At 44.7% G+C, this 24,507-nt stretch overlaps 1 protein-coding gene across 1 annotated transcript; it reads left to right on the forward strand.

Annotated features, from left to right (window-relative positions):
- The first annotated feature begins 115 nt into the window (after positions 1-115).
- ZC3H12D (zinc finger CCCH-type containing 12D) lies at positions 116-22,471 on the forward strand. Its single transcript, XM_005507634.3, has 6 exons — positions 116-6,769; positions 10,715-11,154; positions 15,062-15,201; positions 16,179-16,413; positions 17,950-18,056; positions 18,692-22,471. Exons 2-6 carry the CDS (start codon positions 10,772-10,774, stop codon positions 19,720-19,722), a joined length of 1,896 nt encoding a protein of 631 aa, XP_005507691.2. The 5' UTR covers positions 116-6,769; positions 10,715-10,771; the 3' UTR covers positions 19,723-22,471.
- The last annotated feature ends 2,036 nt before the right edge of the window (positions 22,472-24,507 follow it).

Below are 24,507 nucleotides of genomic sequence, written 5' to 3' on the forward strand. Positions count from 1 at the left end.
CTGTAGTGTCTGATTGTAATATGTAATAAGATTTTATAGCTTGATACCTCTTATTGGAATGTGATCTGCAGGACAAAGACCAAGCCAAGAAGAGTTGCAGTAGCTCTGCCTGGCCAGTGCATTTGGATGGGCTGTGTGCCAAAAGTGAACTTCTGATTGAGATGCTTCTATGGGAAGGCTGGTACTAGAGGAACAAAAGCAGCTGCCTACCCAACAGGCCAGTTGCCTAGAATATCCAGCCCCAAGCTGAGCAAGGATAGTGAGGGTATTGTGTAATATATGGGAATGTGCTTTCCAGCAGCATCTATCCTGTGGTTTGTTCAAGATTAAGTGTATCTGGCTAAGAAGCTGCCTTTTGCTGAATCTCTAATTTTTGTGTGCTTCAAAGCGTGGAACTGGAACCGCCTCCTGACGAAGGTTTCTGAGCCCCTGGGTACATGCAGGGGCCTGTGTAGTCCCTGCAGAGTCTGAGCAGAGCGTGGGGCTCGTGGTCCCAGGGGAGAGTTGGACAGGAGAGCTGGAGCCAGGGACTGAGCACTGCTCACTGAGTACCGCTCACTGTTCCCATCATAAAGTTTCTGCCTTCAGTCTGGGCCTAAAAAGACTTCCACGGAACTGTGCTAGACCAGGATGTTTGGGGTAGTGCTGCCGCAGTAGGTTTGCTCTTCCTGCTTTTAGCCTGCTTTTTTTTTTTTAAATAAGGTTTGCGCTGCCACACTGTCCTCAGTTCTTCTTTCATAGCATGTATTTAACGTGCAAAAAATGTTGGCTAAATTTCACAAGGATGTAAGGATCTGGAGATGTTAATGCACTTGAGTTCTTGCTGCTTTTAGGAAATGGCAGTCGCAGAAAGACTAAAAAAACACACTGGAAAAAGAGCCTGGATTCCTGCTGACCACCATGGGAGTGATGATAAAAGTGACTCAGCAGCATGAAGAGCTTCAGCAGACATTCCCAGGCTTCAGCCAATCTCCAGCCACCTATGGGACATACAGAACTTGATATTTAAAACCAAACACCCTATTTCTGGCAAATGTGATCATTTCTCAGCAGCAGAAATATTCGTTTGTTTTTCTCCTCACAACAGGTAAATACTTAAAAAATGAACATCTATAAAAGTAGTGCATGGAAGTAAACAGTCAATTTGGATAGGTGTCCTCAGGACCATAGAATCATTTCAGTTGGAGGAGACTCTCAGGATCATCCAGTCCACCCATAACCTAACCTAACTCTAGCAGTAAAACATGTCCATAAGAACCTTGTCTAAATGCCTTTTAAACCCCTCCAGGGATGGTGACTCCACCACTTCCCTGAGCAGCCTGTTCCAGTGCCTGGCAACCCCTTCCATGAAGAATTTTTCTGTGAAGAATAAAGGATTAAAAATCAGCTACATCCAAAAGGCTTCAGGTCTCTGATTTTCAGAATGCCCTAGTGCTTTTTAAAATGTATCCAGTATCTTCAGATGGATGAAATTACCTGTTTATATTTTCAAGCTAAAACTTTCAAATTCGGATGTTCAAAAATGAGGTGACAGCATAAAAGCTCACTATTTGAAGGCAGGTACTTAATTTCAGGTACTGCTAAATAATACTGAATTTCTGGGCTATGCCAGAACTGCAGAGGGATCACAGTTCACCTGGGGTGTGCATGAAGTGCGGAGCACTCTGAGTTAGACGGGATTTACTGCTACGGTCATCGGAAGTTATGGTTGTGTACATGTGGTTCTTCTGGAAATGGTACGAACGAGCTGTGTGGTCAGCTGAAACCACAAATGTTTCCTGCCATTCCTGTCCTGCCAGAGGTGTTGGAGCGGACAGGACTTTTTGTTATCTGGGAGTTGAGGAGTTGGCTTGTTTTGTTCTAACGAGAGTTCACACTTCCCTGTCCACGTTTCCTTTTCGTCAATGCTGTCTCCAGCCGTGGTTTCAGTATTGACCTTTGGTGCTTGTGGTAGTTAAAAAACAAAACAGAACAAAAAACCCCACCTTCCTCTATAATGTTGAGAATAACACTGAATGTGTCACAGCGGCAACATCAGTGTCTTTGCATCGACTTAGCCTGAGGCCTGTTTGAAGGGGAGCTCTTCGTACTTTAGGTCCACTGTTCAGAGATTAGAGGCTAAAAAATCAGCTGCTTATAGTAGTTTTCTATTGGATTCCCTTCTCTGTAAGAACTTAAAAATATGATGGAGGCTCTGTATACTGCTGCAGTCTGTGGATAAGAGGAAGTCAGAGACCTCTTTTGTAGTCATGTATTGCAGTTCCTTTAGTTGTCTAGCTCTCCCTAGGCTTGAGGTGGACTTGATGAAAACCTTGTTACGAGTGGGGTCTGGTCTTACAGCACCGACAGCGAGAGAGGCTGGGGCCTTGCGATAGAGTCCTTGCGTCAGTCCCATGGACTTCACGCAAGTCGGTAGAAGTAGCAGAAGGATTGTATACAAGCAGTTGGTGTTCTAGCATGTGTGACGTGGTAAGTGGTTTCCCAAAAACATTCGTGATAAGCCTACATTCATCCTGGTGTGTGCTCTGCCTGGTGACTGTCGGCCTTGCTGATGGCTTCCTGTTTTGCTTTTCTCAAAGATCGTGAGTGTGTTTATGAAACATAACCCTGGGTTGTGCTGTGGATGGGTTAGGGAGCTGGCAACATGTAAGTCTTCTTCGTCAAAATCCTGTTTGGGCATAATGCCTTGGTGCGTTTGCTCTTCCTTGGGGATGTGTGCTGCAAGATCTGTTCTGTGTAGTCCCAGGCATGGATGGGACAGTGTGTCCCTGGTTCTGGGCTGCCAAGAATCTTTACTCTCAGTAGGTAAAGTTGTACCTGCTTCCTACCACTTGTCAAATAACACAAACAAACAAAACCAAACAAAACCCAAACAACAACAACAACAAAAAAGCAACAAAACAACCCAACCAACCACAAACCCCACCCAAACAAAACAAAGCACCCCCCCACTAGTTATTTGGACAAGCATTTTTAATTGTGCATGCATTTAAGAAGTTACATTTAAAATTTTCAAGAAGTTCAGAAGCATTTCGGACTCTATTGCTGCTCTTACCTTTGTCCACCTCACCCTCCTATAGCCTGATTTTTTCCACATAAATCTTGTATGTTATTGACAACAGGATTACAGGTTTTGCTCGTAAGCTTCCTGGAGCACAGATAATGTCAATCCTATTGTATCAGTCACATGTTTCATACATAAGGATAGTACAAGCAATTTGAAAAATGTTAAATTACACTGAGAATTATGTAACTACTTACTACAAAGTAGTAGTTTTGTGTAAAACTCTTGTTCTGGTTATTGCCATAATATGCTTTTTCTCAGCGAGCAAACCAGTAACACTGTGGTTAAATGCAGTAGCTGTGTTAAAAGGCAGCAGAAAACCTTACTAAGGTTTAGGTCTTCCAAGCATACAACAGATCATTGAGGCTGAAAGGTGGTTCCAAGAGCTTTCTGAAATCTTAAGCTGAACAGCAGTAAACTTTTCAACTTGAAACTTGTTTGGGACTTTCTGATTGTAAAAGGTACTTTTTATTATAAGCCCAGTGGAAAACACTTGAGTAATAGCAGTACCTTTTTATATAAAAGGCAGAGGAAAAACAGATCTCTTAGACAAAACCAAGCTGTGATCCTGCTACATCAGATCTTAAGTTGGGATTGTAATTTTCCAAGAAGTAAAAGAAGTTACCGTTGGCTGTACCAGTGAAATCAGTTCTTCTCCCTTCTCCATGTTCTGTGGTCAGATAAAGTGCTCACTACCGTGGCATAGATTTGGGGAGGGAAGAAAGGTGGTCATTTAGGTAAGCATGTAAAACATACCTCTTCTAAATGTACTGACTCCTTACCAGCCTGAATATAGGATTGCCCATCAAGAACTCATCTGACACTCCAGCAGGACCTCTTAAGTTAGTGATCTAAATTTTTTAGGGTGAACACCTGTCCTCAAGTCGAAATTTCCGGTGTCTCCAACAGGGAGAGAATGTCACTGGCAGAAAACATCTAGACTTTTCCTAATAGTGTGTAAAAATCATATTTAAAACTGGGAGCATAGCTCTTAACTGTGTAATGGTGACTTGTTCTTAGTGAACCAGGAGACTGAATGGAGGGTGTATGGCTTGAGGATCTGACCCAAGCCTTGTAGAAGACAGTAGGAAGATATTCTTGCTTGAGGCAGGATGGGGAATGTATTAGTTCCAGGTAGTATTTAAAATATTCCTGGTAATAGACCTGAATTTGATGAAGCATTTGCTTGATCCTGTTTTCTCCTGGTTAGGGTCTAACGAATTTTCACTGTCATACTATGGCCACCTACGCTTGTTTGATTTTCCCAGCAGGTGAAGGTTTTCAGATGAGGAAGACGGTAATAACGCCTTTCTGTGGTGCTGATGCAATAAATGACTGTTTCCTTTAGCAAAGCAAATAGCTCACTGGGGTGTGTTGACCAAAACACCTGCGGTGTTCCACACTACCAGTTTCAAGAGAATGTTTTTCCATATGAAAGTCTGACACCATCAGGAAAGTGGTTTTGCACAGGGAGCCTCCTTGAAAGCCATGCTTGGCCCTCTCTGTAGCCTCCAGGAGCTCCACAACAAGGCTGTCTTGCTTTGAGGTTGGTAATGATCCTTTCTGGTGACGATCTGGCTGTTTCACAAGCCAGTAAAACCTCAGTCTTCAGCTCAGCATAGGAACATCCATTAGTGGGGGCATCTTCCTCTCTGGGCATCTTCCCCCACTGCAGCTCTTTCCCTCTTGAACATGACGATACCACTGAGACGCAGTAAATCTTTGCACTGGGAAAACACAGCATGCTTGTCAGCACAAAGGAGCACAGCAGAGAAAGGAAATGTCTGTGAAACCACAGCCTTGGGCACTCAAATGCTTATCTGTGCTGGTGAGCGAAGAGGTTTGAGCCCATCTGAAAAATTAAATATGATCCTTTCTTTCACGTTGTCAGTTCTGTCTCTCAACTAGTTTCGCCTAAGTAAAGGCCCGTAACAGATTTTAGGAATTGGGTAAGGGTCTTCCTGGCTGACTATGATTTGAATAATGTTGAAGTCTTCTGTTCATGGCTTTTTACAGTAGACAGGTTTAGTAATTTCATTACAAATGAAAGAAGAGTGCAAAACTGATTTTCTTCTTGTTTCTTTATATAAGCTCTGTTTTGTTTTGTTTTCCTTTTTTAACTACATAAATAAGAAAAGAAGTTTTACTAAGAAGTAGGAGTTAAAACGATACTATGCAATGTGGTGTGCTCTGCTGTTTCTTCCTTGCATTATAAATAACACGGCAACTTTCTGTTTCCTTTCCAATAATACTGCTCTGCAGTGGTCTTGTGATGAGGCATGTGGCATGCCTCTGCAAGCTCAAACGGAGCAAAGATCCATCTTCTCCAGGGACATGGAGTCAAAGGCTCTGGATGTTCTCGTATAGCTGTTCAGGGCAGCGGGAGGTTAACACGTTTCTTTAGCTGTGACCTTAGGGGACACTTTCCTATTTCTGCAGCCACTAACCTGCCCATCCAGATCTTTGTGGATTTGAGGAAGTTCTTTGCCAGAGGCAAGACAGGTGAGGCCATACGCTGTCCTTCCATCCCGTGACTGCCTGGGCACCGCTCTAGAGCAGCAGGGCTGCCTGGGCCCCAAAGGGTTCCTGGGAGCCTGGGCACAAAGCAAAGGCACGACCGTCCCACTGGAACTGGCTGGCAAGCAGTGGTGAGGCTTGCTTAGCAGCAGCCATGCTTTGGATTAAACAGGATGCCACCACAAAGGGTTTGTCCACCCTGCTTCCTCCCACAAAGTACGCAAGTCATGGGGAATTTCTGGCCGGGAAAGGGCAGCCCTGCTGTGTTTTGTCACCTTGAGACAGTGGCAGAGGTGCTCTCCTGCCCCAGCGGGGTACCCCCGCATCCATGGACCCTGGGCAGTGGGCACTGTGCCTGCAGAGCTGTTCCAGAGGTTAACACCACCTCAAGTCTCCAGACCTTCCTGCTGCCTAAAAGTAGAACTGGTGCATATGTTTGTTTGCAGCAAGGTACGGCACAAGCAGAGGAAAACCTCAGGTTTCTGTGTAGAGGCGCCTGTCGGTCCTCACTGGGAATGGACTGTGTCTCTGAAGTCTTTCAGTTGAGGCATCAGTAGGTTAGGGGGTTTGGTTTGGCTTTTGATATTTTACAATGGCCTCTTAGAGCAGGTTCCTTCAGATGTGGGGTTGTTTGAAGGAGGCTTTGCAATATCAAGTGCTAAGCAAAATGTTGATATTTTAAAAATATTTTTTTCCATGTGTTCCTGAAGGTCAGAACTGTGCCAGACACAGGGGGAATGAGGCTGAAATAACTTGGTAAAGCATCCCCAGTGGAAAACTTTTCACTCGCCCCAGAATTTATATGCCATTTTCTTACAGCCCAGTGTTGCGGATCCCTGACAGAGTGGGTTTGACTAATCTTTGCCGGTGACTCAGAACAGAGATGTGTTTGGAACTTATTTTTTCTTTTCTTTTTTTTTTTTCTTTTTGAAAAATGAAGTGAAAGTTTATAAACCTGTAGAGTTAAATGAGAGCTCAACCAGCCAAATGAGGAAGTAAAACCTTCCTATAGAATGAGCTCTAACCTGCTCACTGCACTTGTTTGCTCTCAGTTGTCATCAGCCTTGCTATAAAGCCTCTAAGTACAGGCTGACGACTTCCTTGTGAGCCCGGCACTGCTCCGATTCCAGCTTCTGGCTCATGAATGGTGCGACAGTGTCGCTGGGGTACAAAAATTGCAGTGGTCAGGTAAGTTGCAGAGCCGGGGGGCCCCTTCTGGGCACGGCTCACTCTCTGGGGGGATTGTCTCTGCTGGTTTTAACAAATGCAATAGGAAAGGTGGGGAAGAAAAAGGCAAATCTTTTTCTAGTCATAAAGACAACGAATGACTAGTCTTGTTATTAAGAGTTTATGTGCACGTCTAATTTGCAAAGGTAAAAATTCTTATTTTTCCGAATACAGAGCAGCCCGTTTTCTTTCAGAGGAACAGCTCATGGAAGGGCTCAAATGGGCTGGCAGGCTGAGGTGGTTTGTGGTGGGATTCTCAGGGGCAGAGGAGGAAGAAGAGGTGGCCCAGACCAAAGGTGTGAGGGGGAACACAGACATGGCAGGGAGCTGTTGCTGCATTCCTGGTGTTCCTCAGTGTGCACGCCTAGTTTAGAGAAGACCCAAATCTTCTCTGCCTTGACCAATGCCAGGTCCAGCTGGGGCTGTGACCCCTCTGTGCCTGCTTGGGCAGGATGGGGCTTTGGTGGAGGCTTTGAGGAGCCTCAGCTCCTTCTGAGTCAAGCTGGTCCTTATTTTGGTTCTATGGCCTGAGGCAGCTGGTGGTGCTGCTCAAACACACCCCTGCGGGGAACCTGGTCCTGCTCTGGCTGTTTGCAAGTGAAGCAGATATCTGGCTGAAGGACTAGGCAAAATCCATTCTTCAAAGCTGTTCAAGCTGAAGAATTATAATATAACAGCCAATATTTAAAAAAAAATTTCTACAAAAATCTCAAAATATTATTTTCTAATTTTCCAAATCTGTCAAAAGATAAAAGACCTTAACATGTCTCTCAATTTTTTAGTCAAAGGTAATTTTTTAAACAGCTAAATTGTTAAGATTAAAATAGAATTTTGGAAATGTCACTGAAGCCGGTCCTGCTCTGTGTGTGCATGTGCGTATGCAAGAGGGGGCACAACACTGCCAACAGGGAGGGGTGCTTTTTAAGCTAGAACATAGGATGGGCACACAACCACCTGTGGATAAATTTAACCAGGAAATGAGAAGATTTTGGGTCTCAGTGGAGGGAAAAAAAGAGCAACTTCCCAGCTGCGTCTCCTGAGGTGACGGGGGAAAGCGGCAGGAGGAAATCTAAGTAGTTTGAAAACAAAGGTCATAAAGTTTATAAGTGGGATTTCACAACCTGTGATAGCAAAAGCTGAACTCTGTGATGCACAATTTATCCTCTTGTCATATGTTTTTGTGCTGGTTATAAGCATGCAAGTGACCTGTTGGACTTGGGCGCGCTACTGACTGTTTACTAATGTGTAAGCTAGTGATTGTATTATCCTTTAATTCTCTTTAGAAGGGTGACCTCAGTGTTGACTGTGACCAAGGCTTTTATCTCAGGGTTTCAAACTTTCCCATCCGTAGTGAAAACGCTGCAGTCGCCATATTACTGCTTTTTAACGTTTGTCCAAACTACAGCAGACACCCAGTGGTTAACTTTGCAGAACTACCATGTTTCTGGTGATGGCTGATACTACATCATATCAACCCCCGGCAGCAACCCAGAGCTCAGTGTCTCCCACGCGTCGCCCCAGCTCACCGAGCCGAAGGGTGTACAAAAGGATCAAGCTTTGCAAAACGCCGCCGCTGTGTGCCAGGGTGCCAAGGGTGCAGATGCTGCCACTGGCTCGGGGCTTCCTGGGATGGAGCCATGAAGGTGATGTGGTGAGCAGCCTTCATCCAGCTTGTGCTCACCTGTGCTGCTGCTGGCGAGGTCTGTGCCATAAGACGGATGTGGCCTCTGCACCCTCTGCAGCTGGAAAGCTGCCTGCTAAAATTCTGGGTTCAATTGAACCTACTTTCTGATGAAATCCAGGAGAAACATACGCACAACACAATGTGGTGCTAATGTGGAAAAATGATCTGATATACCTGTTTTTTAAAAAGCGTCAGAGTAGATAGAAGTACAATTTTAAAAAATAATAGTGATGGCTATTAAAATACGTGTTAAATATTTTATTTTCAACCTGAGGACTGATAGCAATGAAAGTTTTTCATTTACAATAATTTATTGAAACTACCTAGACATCCAAAAAAACCAAGTAGTATATGTTAAGAGTTTGGAACCACTGACCACATACCTGGAAGCAGGGTTTGCTCCAGCCCGGCTCTGACAGATTCAGCTGTATTTGAGTATGAAGGTACATTAATGGATTTCAGTTCAGAAGGTAGCTATTTCAAAGATGAGAAATAATTTCAGTAATGAAAAAGCAGGCAAATTCCTTTTTGTTTTCAATCCATGAATTAAAAACAAGGATTAGATGTAAAAACTGTTGAACTTGTGGATTGCACTGTGAGGAAAAACAGTCATGTCCACGGGCTAAAATAAGCAATGTTTTGGTTTAGCTGGGAAAATGCACATGACAACTGCTTTCCCCTTATGTATATGACATACTTACGGTGGTTTTTATGCTACTGATGCTATTTGTCACTTTTAAGAGAGTGCCAGATTTCTTCCACAGAAGAATACCTGAAAGTTATAAGGCTACATAGAGCAGTAGAGCTGCATGAGGTGGGGTTATTAACTGATTATCATGTTTTCCTGCTGAACTAATCAGTCTTAAATTAACTGAACCCAACATGGATTTCTTCCCCATAGCCCAGGGAGTCCTTAATGTCTTGGGGAGAAGCTGCACTTGTTCCTCTCCTGTCTCCAGTCCCTCCTGCTTTCCTCCAGATGGTTTTGGCTTCTGAGCTGCTGGAGCAGGGCAGCGCTGGGCAGGGCTGAGAAAGGGAGCCAGTGGGTGCGATGTGGTTATGGCTCTGGGCTCGTCATGAAGGAAGTTACTTGGTCAGTTAATTCTGCGTCATTTGCTGGCCACGGTTAGTGGAGGGACAAGGGCCGCCCTTATGTCCTACACGTGGGTGGATGAATCACTCCCAGCTTTTATCCAGGTAGTACCAATAATTGCAGAGATGTGGTGAGAGAAGTTTTGGTGCAAGCACACCAACAGTGATCGAAGATGTTTGGCTTGATGGATGAGTAGTGACCGTGTCTGTCCTGCCCTTGTCACAGCTGGTGGGCTGGAGCAGCTCTGGGTATGCCTGTGTATCCTGCCCATCACTATAATTTACTGTGTGGACCAGAAATGTAAATAGTGCTTTTCTGGAGAAGTTTAAAGTAACTTTTCCGCTACTTCTGCATACTCATTTATGAATTATCAGTTTCTCTTGACAATAAATATAAGTGAAATTGAAACCACTTTTCAGATTGCCTGATTTCCAACCGCTGCCCTGAGCACTTTCAAAAAACAAGCTGCTTCTCTGAATGTAAAAGCCCTCACTGAAATAGCAAATAACAGGAAAAGAGTAAGTCAGGCATCAATGGAACAGATGAGTGACAGAATCTTATAAGGTATGTCTGTGAATATACGTGTGGACACATATTAAGAAAGGCAAAACTATAAAAAAAATTCAGAGTTCCCATCTACTTTGCAAATGACATTTTTCCTTAAATCACTCAATGAAATTTTCTGTACTTGTTAAGTTGCTATGGCATCTGAGCTCATCCAACAATATTTGACAGATTTTTATCTGTGGCTCACAAACCACACTGAGCAAATTGAAAATCCCCGGTTACACTGTCATTTATATCATTTCCTGTGAGATAAGTTTGAAGAACAAACTTAACGCATACAGTGTGTCTGTGTATGGGCAGGGTTGCATAGCTCATGAAGCAGGATGACACTTGTCTGACATAATGCCTGGACAGTGACAAACACTGCACGGGACACTCCAGTGCTTTTATAAATAAGAGCGGACCAGAAGAATGCTTTAATGCTGAGAGAAGACTGGATGGTCTCTTCAGAGAGAAGACAGCTGATCAGACACTCTCTTTGCTGTGTGCTGGGCAAATAACCGAGATTGCACGTTCTTTAATGCTTGAATTTTGTTGTTTTTAATCTTTCCCTCACCTAAAGCTGATGCCTGTTGGATGAGTCTGGGAAGACAGGAGCACCAGGTTTAAAGGAACCTAAATGCCTGCTAAGATGGCACTGGCCAGTTCACTTTCTAGCAAGCCAGTGCTTCCACACCCCAGAAAAGTTCCTACAGCAGGGGTGGAAGTGCATCAGAGCAAGCTGGATTTTTTCTGCAAGCTGGGCTATGGCAAGCAGGACATTTGCAAAGTGTTGGAGAACCTGGGCCAAGAGGCCCTGGAGGACGATGTGCTGAAAGAGCTGATTCGGATGGGGAGCAAACCTCAAGCTCTGGAGAACCAGGCTCAGCCTTCCCCGCTAAAACTTGTTGCCCGTGGCTCCTGTAGCACTTCACCGGGATTGAAATGGCTTGGGGAAGATGAAGGTGATTCTTCCGATCATTTGAGACCCATTGTGATCGATGGCAGCAATGTTGCAATGAGGTAAGCTCTGTTTCCTCAAAGGGATATATATCTTTCTTTGAAGATTTTGAGTTTTATAGCTGATGTTCTGAAATATGTTTTTATTCAGGTGAAAGGTGCTTTGGTGTATTTGATGTATAAAGTATGAACGACCCCTTATCCCCGTTCTTTGGCTGAGGCACAGCTTCTAGGGACCTGCTGTATCTATGCTTATAAATGCGCATGCTCAGTGCGGTCACCGGCTTGCTCGGCACGTTGGCTTTCCACAAGCCACCAGCGAGCTCACTGCTGCGTACGGCAGCGTGATCCCGCAGCTCGCTCTCTCTTTCTGCTTGCTATTCATCTTTACGAGCCTTTTCAAATGGGTACCTATCTGTATGACTGGTGACTGATGCAATAAATGACTGGTGACCAGATAGACAGAACAGCCCAACTAGCCTAAGGAGGAGAGGGAAAATAAAGATGGGTGGCTCTGGTTCCTAACAACATCACAGCTGTGCTGTTTGGACTTGCAAGTAAGCCCCAACAATGTTCCCAGATTGCATATTTTCGTTGGTTTTCAGTTTGGCTTCATTTTTTATGGAAGTATCAGGGAATTTATAGTTGACTTGTACTGAATAGTCTCTTTTCCTCCTTAATTAATTCTGCTTCTGGAAAATGTCACAGCAACCCATTCTGGCCTATTACATTTCCTAAGCAGTGCCGTTACGCTGTGAAACCACTCTTGCTGGTGGGGAACCTGGCGCATCCACGTAGATGGGAAGTCCAAGGACAGTTGTGGCTTGGTCTCTGTTTACCTGAGCAACACAAACAGCCAGAGGCCCCAGCAGTCGAGAGCCCAGGACACTCTGGTGATTCAGCGTTTTTCCCTGTTCACTCCTCTTCCTCCTCAGCATGGCCAAGCCCGTCCTTGCAGGTTGGGACAGGGCAGATGAGGCCTTCCTTCTTCCCTTGGCTTTGGTGTGAGGTGAGATGAAAGCACATCTCCTCTGGCTGGAGGGCAAAGGGGACAAGCACACCCCCCCAGAGCAACTGGAGACTAAGCAAATTATGCCATCTTCTGGATGAAGGGAGAAATCCCATCTGAAAATGAGGGTTCCTTGGTCAGCGCAGTGAGAAATACACAACAATGCAAAATTGCTCAGCCTTGGCTGGGCCATGAGCTCGATACCCAGATGTTAGGATCTTCTGTCCCCGTTTACATTGTCACCCAAGACCCTCCTTAGGATGTCCTTCTTGCCTCTCTGCAAAATAAATAAACATCCATTCAGACAGAGCAGCTGAGCTGAGCATCTGCCCTTTCATTGCGTTAGGGGTGATACTAACCCTGACTGGCAATGTGCTTCTTTCTCCTGGCACAACCTCGTCCTTGCCAATTTACCAGGGCTTTTTTAGAGCAGGTAGAGGTGGACAAGGCAGAGAACAACATTGTTTCTAAGATGGCAGAAGATGCACCCTTGCCACCGAGCAGGAGGCCCAGAGTAAGTTGCTGGCTAATAAGATAATGCATGTTTTGAGACTGGAGTACTCTGGGAGAGCTCCAAGATCATCCCACTGTGCCAGCCCATGCATGGGAGCTTGCTAGACAGAGCTTATTTAAAGCAAATGTCATTAAAGGTATGTGCAGCATATAGCTGGAGCTAGCATGTCATATTGCTTTCCTAGACCACATGCCCACCTAAATGGGTTTTCAAGAAACAACACGTGCTTCTAGCCTGTGAACTTTATATGTTTTTGTATAATAATTTCCAAAATATGAGTCCAAGACATGCAGGGAGAAGGTAAGGTTTTAAAGTCCTGCTCCATTGCATGACAGACATTGGTGTTCAGTAATGTTGACACTGCAGCACGCCATGCATGTACATGCTATTTTAGGTGCACGTTCCCCAGATTGGGCTGTAGCAATGTAGCAGCAACTGGATTAAGTGATAACGCTGAGAAACAATTCCAGCTGCCTCTTCTTGCTCACTCTGCTTGTCCTTTTGGCCAAATTGCTTGTGCTTCAGTGCTTTACCTTCTGTGCCGGGGCTACATCTAGAATTACTTTCCTAAAGCTGACAAGGTTGTATACATGAGTAGTCAATGTTAAAGCAGGCTGTTGTTGAACTTTGTTTGAGTTGTGGTATTAAAGATGTACCTAGGCTTCATTTTAGATCCAGTTATATGAAAAAGTCACCTGCACTTCCAATTCACCTGTCCATCCAGGTGACTTTATACCTACCCCGGGTAGGCCACACAGTATCACAGTATGTTTGGGATTGGAAGGGACCTCAAAAGATCATCTAGTCCAATCCCCCTGCTGGAGCAGGAACGCCCAAATGAGGTTACACAGGAATGTGTCCAGGCGGGTTTTGAATGTCTCCAGAGAAGGAGACTCCACAACCTCCCTGGGCAGCCTGTTCCAGTGCTCTGTCACCCTCACTAAGAAGAAGTTTTTTCTCAAATTTAAGTGGAACCTCTTGTGTTCCAGCTTGATCCCATTACCCCTTGTCCTATCATTGTTTGCCCTGTCCTTTAAAACTGAACAGTTGCTCTAGAATGGAGATTAGATGCACTGAGCACTTCAGACCATTTATTATTGGGGGGTGTTTTTTGTTTTGTTTTGGTTTGTTTGTTTGTTTTTCAAAGACTGCCTATTGCCTGTGTAGCTATTAATAAACAGCTGGGTTTCTCCCTCCAAACTGCTCTATTTTTCATTTGTAGTCACCATTTCAGCACTGAAAATTTTACTAGGTGCAAGATGGAGCTTTGATTACGAGGCTGATGTAGACAAAACCTAGATTTGAATTCCTGGGGGATGGTAGGGAGAGAGCCTTTTAAGATTGCGGCATCATCCTTGACTGGTCCATCACTGCAGGCACGTATAGTAACTGAGAGAGTCGTTTACAAGGATGTTTTGCAGAGATGAAAACCTGAGTGAGACTGCGGTGATATTATCCAGAAAGCTCAAAGTACAAGGATAAGGTTTCTGTAGAAAATTTGGATTTTTTTTAGGACTTTGTGTAGAGCTTATTTTTGTTTCCTTGTGCAGAGGTAGTTAGATTACCACCCTTTACACATGCATCACATTGTTACTAGTGTTAGATAAGGGAATGACAAGCAGTAAGAACTTTCAATAAAGGGGGGGACAAACTTAGGGGAGATATCACCCCAATTGTTTTTCTTAAAGTTGTGTTCTCTGTGTTGCCTGCATGTTGATAATTCTCCTGAACCCACCTAGACCTGCATCCTCTACAGCACGCATCCTAGGTCTTTCCCACTTCTCTTTGCAATGAAGACAAAATCCACCAACTAGGGCAAGATAAAGATGGACCTGAGGTGCCTGTGGCCATCTCCAGTGAGGCCCTGGTGCCCTGGGTTAGGTTCTCCATGTTTTCCTTGCCCCATAGTTCCACTCCTGTTCCCAAAAGAGGTCAGCAGCAGGATCACCTGTGATCACACTTGCAGCAGCTTTAGATGTTACAATCCCCTAGTGTCACTGTTACCACAGAAGAAAGTGCCCACATTTTATTTCTCATAGGAGAGCCTTGTGGGTTTCTGCTTGAGCTGGAAGAAACTCTGACTCCTCAAACCATTATCAGACAAGACATGTGAAGGGCCTGACACAGCCTAAGGTCTTGCTGGTACTTTAAGACCCAAGTTCATCCAGATAGAGGCAGAAGGCTTGGCTAACAGGCAGGTCATACTGATAGTAGATAGGATACCTCGGTTTTCAAACATCCAAACTGCTTCAGATAACAAGCTTCCGGTTTCACTGGAGGAGGTGTTTGGTCTGTCCAACCAGGCCACCCTACCAGGTTGCTTTCTTGGAAAATGATGAATGACACAAAAGTTGTTTGGTTTGCCTTTTCATTACTGGCTCGGTTAAAGAGGACTCTAGCTTCTTGAAAGCTTTTCCTCACCATCCTCTTCCTTTCTTCTTTTATAGTCATGGAAACAAAGAAGTATTCTCCTGCTGGGGGATCCAGCTGGCGGTGGATTGGTTTCGAGAAAGGGGACACACATACATCAAGGTTTTTGTCCCACTCTGGCGAAAGGAGCCTCCTCGACAAGACAGTCCAATTTCAGGTAGGTCACTGTCTTGGCCATAATTTGGCAACCCTTAGGTGCATTTTGGAGACAGGAGGTGTGAAGAGTCCAGTATGGTTTTGCCCTGTAAGGATAAACACAGTGGAAGTTGTGTATCAAGTTTCCATCATTTAAATTAGTCATTAATTAATTGCCACACACTCCTGGCTAGCAGCTATTATAAAACTGCATACAAGGCTTTGTTACACTGCTTTGGGCTTTCTGCTTTAGAAGCACAAGTTACTGCCAGCTGAGTTAAAGAAAATGAGATTGTCAACTCACAAGTCTGCAGAGCTTTTAAGGCTGGTCAGGAGACGATTATATTATTTCACATATTATCCAAACGTGGCCGTATCTGAAGTGTTCACTACTGCATAACTGTTATCTGCTAGCCTTTTACTCTGATACAGGAACTACGCGGGTTCCTCTTCCAGGAGAAGGAAATGCACCATCTGAAGTCTGTGGAGGGTGGTGAGATTTAGTTTGTGTGGAAGTAGATCAGCCGTATTTGTGCCAGCAGCTTGGCATCTGCAGCGGTTGGGGGGTCTGCCTTTCTGTGTAGCAGGAATGACAAGAAGCCAGAGTGTCCTCAAGGGCAGCAAAGATGTTGTTTTGTTTATTTTACCAGGCACATTTTATCTCCCACTAACACTCATGGTTATGAGCCTTCTAGCATCTAGTGGGATAAAAGGGAACTACAGGGGTTCAGTGTATCTCTGGTGTGGAATTCAAGGCATCCTTCTATGGATAAGACTAAAAAGATTTTTGAAAAGTATCTCAAATGTTATGATTAGATGCTTTTGTAAAAGACCTAATTCTCAAGTTGTCAAATAACCACCAGATATCAGTGCATCTGAAAGTCACACCACTTTAAGTTGTCTAAAGAACATGATTGAGACTTGGTCATTATTAATAGTTTGTTGTGGGTTTTGTTTTTGTTTGTTTTCCCCTTCTGTTTCTGCCAACCACCCCACCAGATCAGCACATTCTTGAAGAGCTTGAAAAACAATCGATCCTTGTGTACACCCCATGCCGAAAGGTGAAAGGCAAGAGGGTAGTTTGCTATGATGATCGCTACATAGTGAAAGTTGCTTATGAGAAAGATGGAGTAATTGTTTCTAATGACCATTACCGGGATCTCCAGAATGAAAACCCTGAGTGGAAGTGGTTTATTGAGCAGCGACTACTCATGTACTCTTTTGTCAGTAACAGGTAAGAGACAGCTGTTGCTAAGCAATCTGTAATTTAAACATTATGTCAGCTCCAGCATTAAAGCACCACCCATCAGTGGCAGAGTACGTGATCCTTTTTCTGAAGAGGATTTACCACAATTTCTCTTATCTCATTTCTTCAGTTCCAGCTCCCTCAGCTTTGGTCTTAAACCCCTCATGTCACTCTTCAATGAACTTCTCAGTTTGAAAGGCAATATTAGTGACCGCTTTGCTTCTTTCCAATCCAAACTGAAATGTTAACCCAAGGCCTGGTAGCCTTTCATTTCTGTTTCATAGCAGGATAACAGAATTAGATCGGTGAGAGGAGGCTCACTAGCTGGCAGTATTTTTAGTCCTGCTACAAGGCAGAACAGCCCCCTTTCCCATGCTTTTCTAATAGTAACTTTCTAGAACAGATGCCACATCAGATGGAGGCACTCTCTGTGGGTCAGGATGGAGACTTGGCTCTCCCACCACCAAGCCTGGGTGTGATTGCTTGGCACTGGGTTTCAGTTTCCCTGTAATGCTGTTCACAGAAATGCAGTTGCCAAACATCAATATACTGTATTTCTCAAAGCTCCAGTCCATTATCTCCAACTACCACCAGGCTTCTTCCCTAGTTACTAATGGGTTACAAATATTTATATGATATTTTCCTTCCTATTTCGTAGGTCTTTTCAGGACCCTTTCCTCAGAAAGCCTAGCTGTTACTCTGAAGCTCATTTGAATAGTTTCAGTGGAACCTCCTTGCACAACTTTGGGAACCTCTCAAAAACCACAGCCTGAAGTTGGAGGTTTCAGTCCCATTATGCAGCTGAACAAATTCTTGGTGGTGCCGGGGTGGGTGCAGAGGGGCAAATTCCCTTCCCCACTTGCCTGCGACTCCCTTCATCTGACAGAGACTTGTTCCACGGGTGGGTGTTGTACAGATTCATTTGCAAACCAGTCTAGAGATGCTAATTAGTTTTCTTCCTGAAACATCACATTCAGGCACTGGCACAGGAGAATAAACAGTTTTATCTGAAGCATTTTTGTGGGCCTTGTAGCAGGAAACCTTCACTGAACCCTTGAAGAAGGCTGGGCTTGTTTATCACACCACATGCACGATCAGCTGTAGCTCTGAACTAACCACTGGCTTTTTAAATCTCATTCTCCTACAAGTATGTAGTAAGAGAAAAGTGAGCTTGCTGTGGAAGGGAGCTGCCAGTGAGGATGGCAGGGCTGGGACCACAGGAGAGTTTGCTGCTGCTTCAGAGAAAAGGGAAGTGATGGATGGGGCTGCCAGCTGGCCAGAGCTATACCAAGCCACCGTGTATTCCCAGTTGCTTTAAGTTATCAGGAAAAAACAACTACATGAAGCTGAAGTATTGGCTTGGCAGGCAGGAAGGCATGTTGTCTAGTAGCGCAGCCTGAAGGCTGGGCTACAAAAGGAGCACAAGGATTTTCTTCCCTAAGCTTGTGCCACAAGCTGTGATGGCACTTTAGCTCCAAAAGCTTGAGGTATTTTTGTTACCCCTGTGACTTTTTCCTTTTTCAGGTTTATGCCTCCTGATGATCCATTAGGCCGGCATGGACCCACTCTTAATAACTTCCTCAGCAAAAAACCAGTGCTTCCTGAACCAAAATGGCAGCCTTGCCCCTATGGTGGGTGTCTCTCTGTGCTTCCTCCTGCCCCTTGCTTCCTCATGGCACTTTCCTTTGGCTAAGGGCAAGCGTTGTTGCCATGTACTGCCCATACACATCATTGTGTGGTAGAGTTTTTGGCCAGGGTGGTGCTTTTTTCCCCTCTTGCTTAAGTGGCTTCAGCCTCAGCAGCAGTTTCTGGCTTCTCCATCCTCACCTGGGCACAGCACCCAAACCAGGCAGGGTGGACTTCCATTACAGCACTCGGGAAAAGCCATCCAAATTCTCTTCCCCCCCAAAACCAGCTTTCCAGTAATGTGGAGGTTTCTCAGAAGTAAACCTCTATACCATTTTTTTTTAAAGCAACCCTTCGTAACAGCAGGTCTCCCAGCCCACTGAGTGCAGCAATTGGAACATGAACGAATTTCAGACACTTTCAAAATAGCAGACACTTCCTTTCCCTGCTGCTTCACCCTGCTATTTAGGTCAGCAATACTTAAATCTAGGGTCAAAAGTACTGAATTGGAAAATAGCACTTCCCATCTTCGCTGTTTGTCCTCACCCCACCTGTGCAAATGCACAGTGCTGGGGAAAAGTGATGAGTACGTTAATTGACGCTGGTGCTAGTGACAACCTCTTGTTTGTGATTCTTTCAGGTAAAAAATGCACCTATGGGAACAAATGCAAATTTTACCACCCAGAGAGACCACATCAAGCTCAGCTCTCAGTTGCTGATGAGCTCAGGGCCAAAACAAAGGTTCCGTTAAACCCGGGGAAAGAGGAGGAGCAGCGTAACCACTCACCGTACAGGACCGGGGGGGAGCCTGCACCGCCTGATGTCTGCACAGAAACACTGCGAAAAGCCAACGGCTACGCAGGGGCTTCCTGCTACCCCGGGTGGTCCCAGGGGAGCCGTCCTGAGCAGCTGTCTGCCACTTGGGCTGGTGGCCCCAGCAGCGGCCTGGGGCCAGACCAGCAGTTGCTGCAACCAGAGCTGCTGAGACACCAGCCACTCCTGGAGAAGATGTCAGCGCTGTCCATCAGTGACGACACGTACAGTTACAATCGGTCAATACGTACCTCTCAGGACAGAGAAGTAATGGACAGTCCTCATCACTGCAGTGACCTCAGGCACAACCTGTACTCATTTCATCACCCCCATAGCTCGGACCACACCTGCCCTTTCCAGCAAACAGTGCTCCCGCCTGTGCAGGGTGGGATGTGCCCAGAGCACAGGTGGCCTCAGGAGTGCTGCGCCGTGCACGGGGTGGGTCAGAGGAGCCGCTACATCCCTGCTGGTGCTCGGCACAAACCGGCCCTGGACACGCAGCACCACGTCTTGCCACAGTCTGCAGCTCATCCCCCTGACCTGCCGCACTTGTACAGCGAGCATCAGCTGCAGCAGCAGCAGCGCTTCCCCAGCCAGCCCCCTCGGCAGCCCTTTCTGTTAGACTCCAGCAACAAGCTGGGCTTCTTCCAGAAAGCCCGTGCTTACCCCCATGCCTCTTACAGTGACTACTGGCCCACCCCAGCTGCAAGGCCACCTTCTGTCCAGCAAGCAAACATCCACAGGGAGCTGTGCTCCCTTTTCCCTTATGGTGAAGTGAACCACATCATGGCTTTGTACCCTGATATCAAGGATATTGCTAGCTTGACTTTACTGATTCAAAGACACAGAAACTTGTGAAGCCTCCAGATCAAACTTTTCCCAACAAGCACAAATCCTGGGGCACAAAGCTAAGGCATAATGAAGTGCTATTGAAAGGCTTGATGGCAAGGGCTAGCGCTGTTCCAGGAATCAAAGTCTAAGCATCAACCAACTATGTTTCATGGGGCATCAGGTCAAGACAAAGGCCCCTGCTCGCTGCAGAGGGACCTCATTCACCTCCCATGGAAGTGAATGGGAGGACTAAGGGGAACTGGTCTGTCAGCATTTGAACCTCACCAGTAAACTGTTTTTTTAGGATGGTGTAGATCTTTGTTGATGCCTTGAAACACTAGACACGTTTTTAAAGTCTTAACCTACTGTTCAACTACCATTAAAAAAAGCACAAGTCCCAGAGTCCCTGTGACTACTTGATAAGCTGGCACATAAAAGTAATTTGGCCTGTTTCTCTAACCTGTGCTCTCTCTGCTAGAAGGCATCTTTAGATACATATTATTATCTTCTAGCTTTCAAAAACACATCTTGCGTTTGTTTATAAACCAATGCTCTGAACCCACAGAATAGCCAGCAGAGTTGGTGGAGATACTCCTGAGCACTTGAAGGTAGATGCAGGTACGTTTCTTAGGGATCACACACAATATTGCCTCAATCATCTTTAATAGTAAGACCAGTTGTTCTGTGAGTACCCAGGCCCCTGAGCTGGAAGACAGGGATGGGGAGCAGAACGAAGCCCCAATAATCCAAGGGGAAATGGCGGCAACCTGCTACACCACTTAGATACAAGTCTAGCGGACTGGATGGGATCCACCCAAGGGTTCTGAGGGAGCTGATGGAGTGGTCACTAATCCACTTTCAATTATTAACAGTCCTGGCTACCAGGGGAGGCCCCAGTTGACTGGAAGTTGGCAAAAGTGACAACCATCTGCCAGAAGGAGGATCTGGTAACAAGCAATAGGACAAGAGGAACTGGCCTCAAGTTGTGTCAGGAGAGGTTCAGATGGGATATTAGAAAACATTTCTTCACCAGAAGGGTTGTCAGGCATTGGAACAGGCTGCCCAGAGAAGTGGTTGAGTCACCATCCCTGCATATGTAGATGTGGTGGTGGTGCTTGGCAACATGGTTTAGTGGTGAACTTGGCATGCTCAGGTAACAGTTGGACTTGATCTTAAAGGTCTTTTCCAACATAAACAATTCTATGATTCCATGTATGTCAATCAGAGAAGTCATCTTCAGTATAAGTCCTGATGTGGACTGAGGGTTCACAGTTGGTTTTGAATTAACAGAGGTGATACCAAAACAGGAAAAAAAAAAATTGTTGGCTTAACCTTTAACTACCAAATGTGGTCTCATAATGCAACTATACAGCTGTTTTATGAAGACAAACATCTAAACTATGTTCTCTTCGGACATGTTTGATTTTCAGTAAGCTGTAAAGCTGCTAATCACTGCATTATGCCACTGAATTCTTCAGTTTAGAATTCCAATGTTAAGCTTGATCCTGAAAGTTTTTGGCATTATACCAAAGTTTAAATACATTAATATGACGTGCTTTTAAAATGTTTTAATATATTATTAGATGGTCTAGACCACTTTATGCTCTGAATAATGTAGTGGTGGGTTTTATTTTATTAATTTTATTTAATTTTTTTCCCATTCCTCTTAGCACTGCTGCTTCATCTAGTCCAATGTTAAGGTGGGTTTTACAAACTCTCTGGCCCCACAATATCTCTGTTAGGTTCTTCTCTAAAGTGCAATCAGTGATGTTGGTCCCAGGCAGGAATTAAACATGGTCCTCACTGACAGCTCTGAATTCTCTTGCTTTCAAAAAGGTGGCTAAGAAGTAATAATTTACCTTTAGTAACATTATCACATGATGCATTTTTGAAAGTGGTAATAATTTGACCTTTTCCATTCTAGAAACTGCCAGCAGCTCTTCTTTGGTGGTGGTGTTTAAAGAATCTTCCAGAAATAAGTATACTGTATCCATTCAATCTCTTATGGCCACGTGGCTGGCTCCAAGAAATTCTAATTTGGAGGTTGAAGTTATTACTTACCTTCACAGAACATGATGATAGTTTTTTCCACATGCCATGAATTTTCCACTAATTATGGTCATAAAATATATAACTGAATTACCAGAATGGCTTATAAATTTATCCACTGCATATTACATAAAGATTAGAAATGTCATTAAAATGAAACTATGGAATAAACACCCTGTGAAATGCTTTGAAAAGTACTTGAGTTCATCAGCCACCATTAGTCATGCTGAAATATGCCACACACCACACTTTAAACATTTAAGTGACCTGAGACATTTCAAGGATCAAATGTCTATATGGTGCCTATGCAAGGCCAGGCTCATTGGTTTGCCTAACAGCCTCTACTGGAGGTTTCCCAACTACAGCTGTACACATACATACTGCTGTACACATGTATACACACAGAGGAAATGCAACACGGGGTGGAAAAACACCTTCTGCAAACAGAGCAAGTCCCAAATGACAGCGTTCAGAAAATATACACACAGTACTGGAGAAGGATATAACCATACACGCCAACATTTATTTTTGTGTCTGGAATGTATGTTACATATTTCAATATAGAAAGCATTTAAAATCCACAGGAAAATTGGCATGCTGCCTTTATGCAGTGGCCCTCGTCTTGCTGGAGACATGCGCATAAGCTTTTTTCCTTTTTGAGGATGCACAGGAATTTGGTGGCTCTTCAAAATCTTCTCTTGATGTCTAATAAATTATTTTTCTTCCATTTCTGTCTCATTTACTGGGGAAATCTTTCAGTAAAATACATAGAATGCATGTTCTGCTGAGAAAGTGTCTGAGAAAATAAATCAGACTTGGGCTTTGAACAGAACTTGATTCCTCTTGGCTCTTCTGCTCAGCAGCGGGTTTTTTCTCAGAGGGCTGCTGCTGGCAGGGCAGCCGCGCTGTCACCGCTGTGTCACCGCCTGCTCCAGAGGAGCCCACCCAGGGCACAGGCTCTGTCGAAATTTCCCCCAGCACAAGCATCTGGGACTCAGGGCTCTCTGCTGCTGAGCCTTTTGCACTTTCCAAGGCTGGAGGGGTTTCTTTTTTTTGGCTTTGTCAGCTCCCGAGGTCAGGGAAGGGGCTGCTGACAGAAAGGAGCAGGCAGGTTTTGCATGGGCAGGGTGGGAGACCGTTCCTATTTGGTATCTCTGCTGGGATGCATTCAAGTCCAACTCTTGCTGCAAAGCTGAAAATGAATACATAAGTCCCAACAGGCTTGGGAAGCCCTTGATGTTCTTTGCTTTTTGGTTGTCAAGGCTCTTTTAGAAGAGGACTGAAGCAATGGGAGCAATGCTCCAGGAGACAGATTGCTTTCCTAAGGAGATTTACAGAGTTGCTGAATTCATTTTAAGATTAAAAATTAATAATAATTTTAAAAAGTCATAAAAGAGACTTCCCTTCTCTAGTCTCACCCTTTCCCAAAAAGTTAGGAAGCCATAAACACCCTCCTTTGTGAGGGGCTAGGGAAACTAGATACAAATCTTTCACTGAAAAGCCTGGGGTGGAAGCCACCCCTGCAACAGCTCCTCAGCATAAAACATGGGAAAGAAGGTGGTCCTTCGCACCCAAGGCAGTCACCTTTGCACCTGGGCAGCTCACCTCCCACCTCTTCTTAAATACAGAAGTTTATCCCTTGCAGAACACTGATGACAAGCCTACTATTTTGCTGAGCTTAGATACCATAAAAATTAATGCCATAAGACAGCCTATGAAGTAGATAATCTTGCTCTGTATTAAACACTTGTATTTGCCAAGTATTATGAGAAGTTTTGCTAATATTTTAACTCACTTCCCATAAGAACTGCTACAACTTGCAAACTTATCACAAACAACTAAACAGAACAAGACAGGTTTCATAGCTTCTTTCTTCCTTAAAAATATTAGATTGCTAGGGAAGAACAAGCAAGCCCTGCACTTCACCAAGTATAACAGACCACCTTCACAAGTTTAAAAACCCCAAAGCCTCTGGTGAAAGCCAGCCACACACAGACTCCTACCCTGGACACAGGTATTCTGCATACATATCTGTAAGATGACAATTCAGATATTATCTTTCACTTTTGCAGGGACTTTCTCCAAGCCAGGAGTCAGAACATCTAATTTTTATTCCTGGAGGTGTAAGTTATTCGCTCTTTCACAGTAAGCCCTTTGCTTTGCTGCCTCAGGGTATGTCTGGTCTGCAGTCACACATACGTACAAGACCACTGTAGTATTTACCTCCCCTGCTGGCAAGATCGGGCTACTTTCAACTCTTGAGAAGAACATTTTAATATTACAGCATCACTTGTCATTTGTATTATTAAGAAAGTGCTATGACTTGCGAGTGATAGTGAAGGGATTTTGATAGCATTTTAGCCATGTCCCTTCTCTGCCCCAAGCTGGGCTCACTGCTTGAATTCTTGCAGCAGGCTCAGAGGAACTCTTCAGTGAGATGTACTGATGTGCTGACTTGGCAAATGCAATCAACATGGACATACAAATGGAGCAAAGTTGTGAACACAGCGATTTGTGGGGGCAGCAAATGCAAGGTGGCAAGCCAGGAAGTTAGGACAACGCATGCAGGGCTGTCAGGGCTTTGAATGCCATGAGGAAATCAGAAGATGTGCTTTTGCGGAAGAATGGTGGCATGAGAATCGCTCATCTAACCACAACAGCTCCCTCTCTCTGGGTTTTCTCTGTGCCACACAATTCACTCAGCTTCCCTAGTTTTTCCACAGTTCTTTCCTCCAGTTCTTGCTGGACTCAGAATTTCCATTG

The sequence above is a fragment of the Columba livia genome, chromosome 3 (assembly GCF_036013475.1).
Source record: "Columba livia isolate bColLiv1 breed racing homer chromosome 3, bColLiv1.pat.W.v2, whole genome shotgun sequence".
Classification (NCBI taxonomy): Eukaryota; Metazoa; Chordata; class Aves; order Columbiformes; family Columbidae; genus Columba; species Columba livia.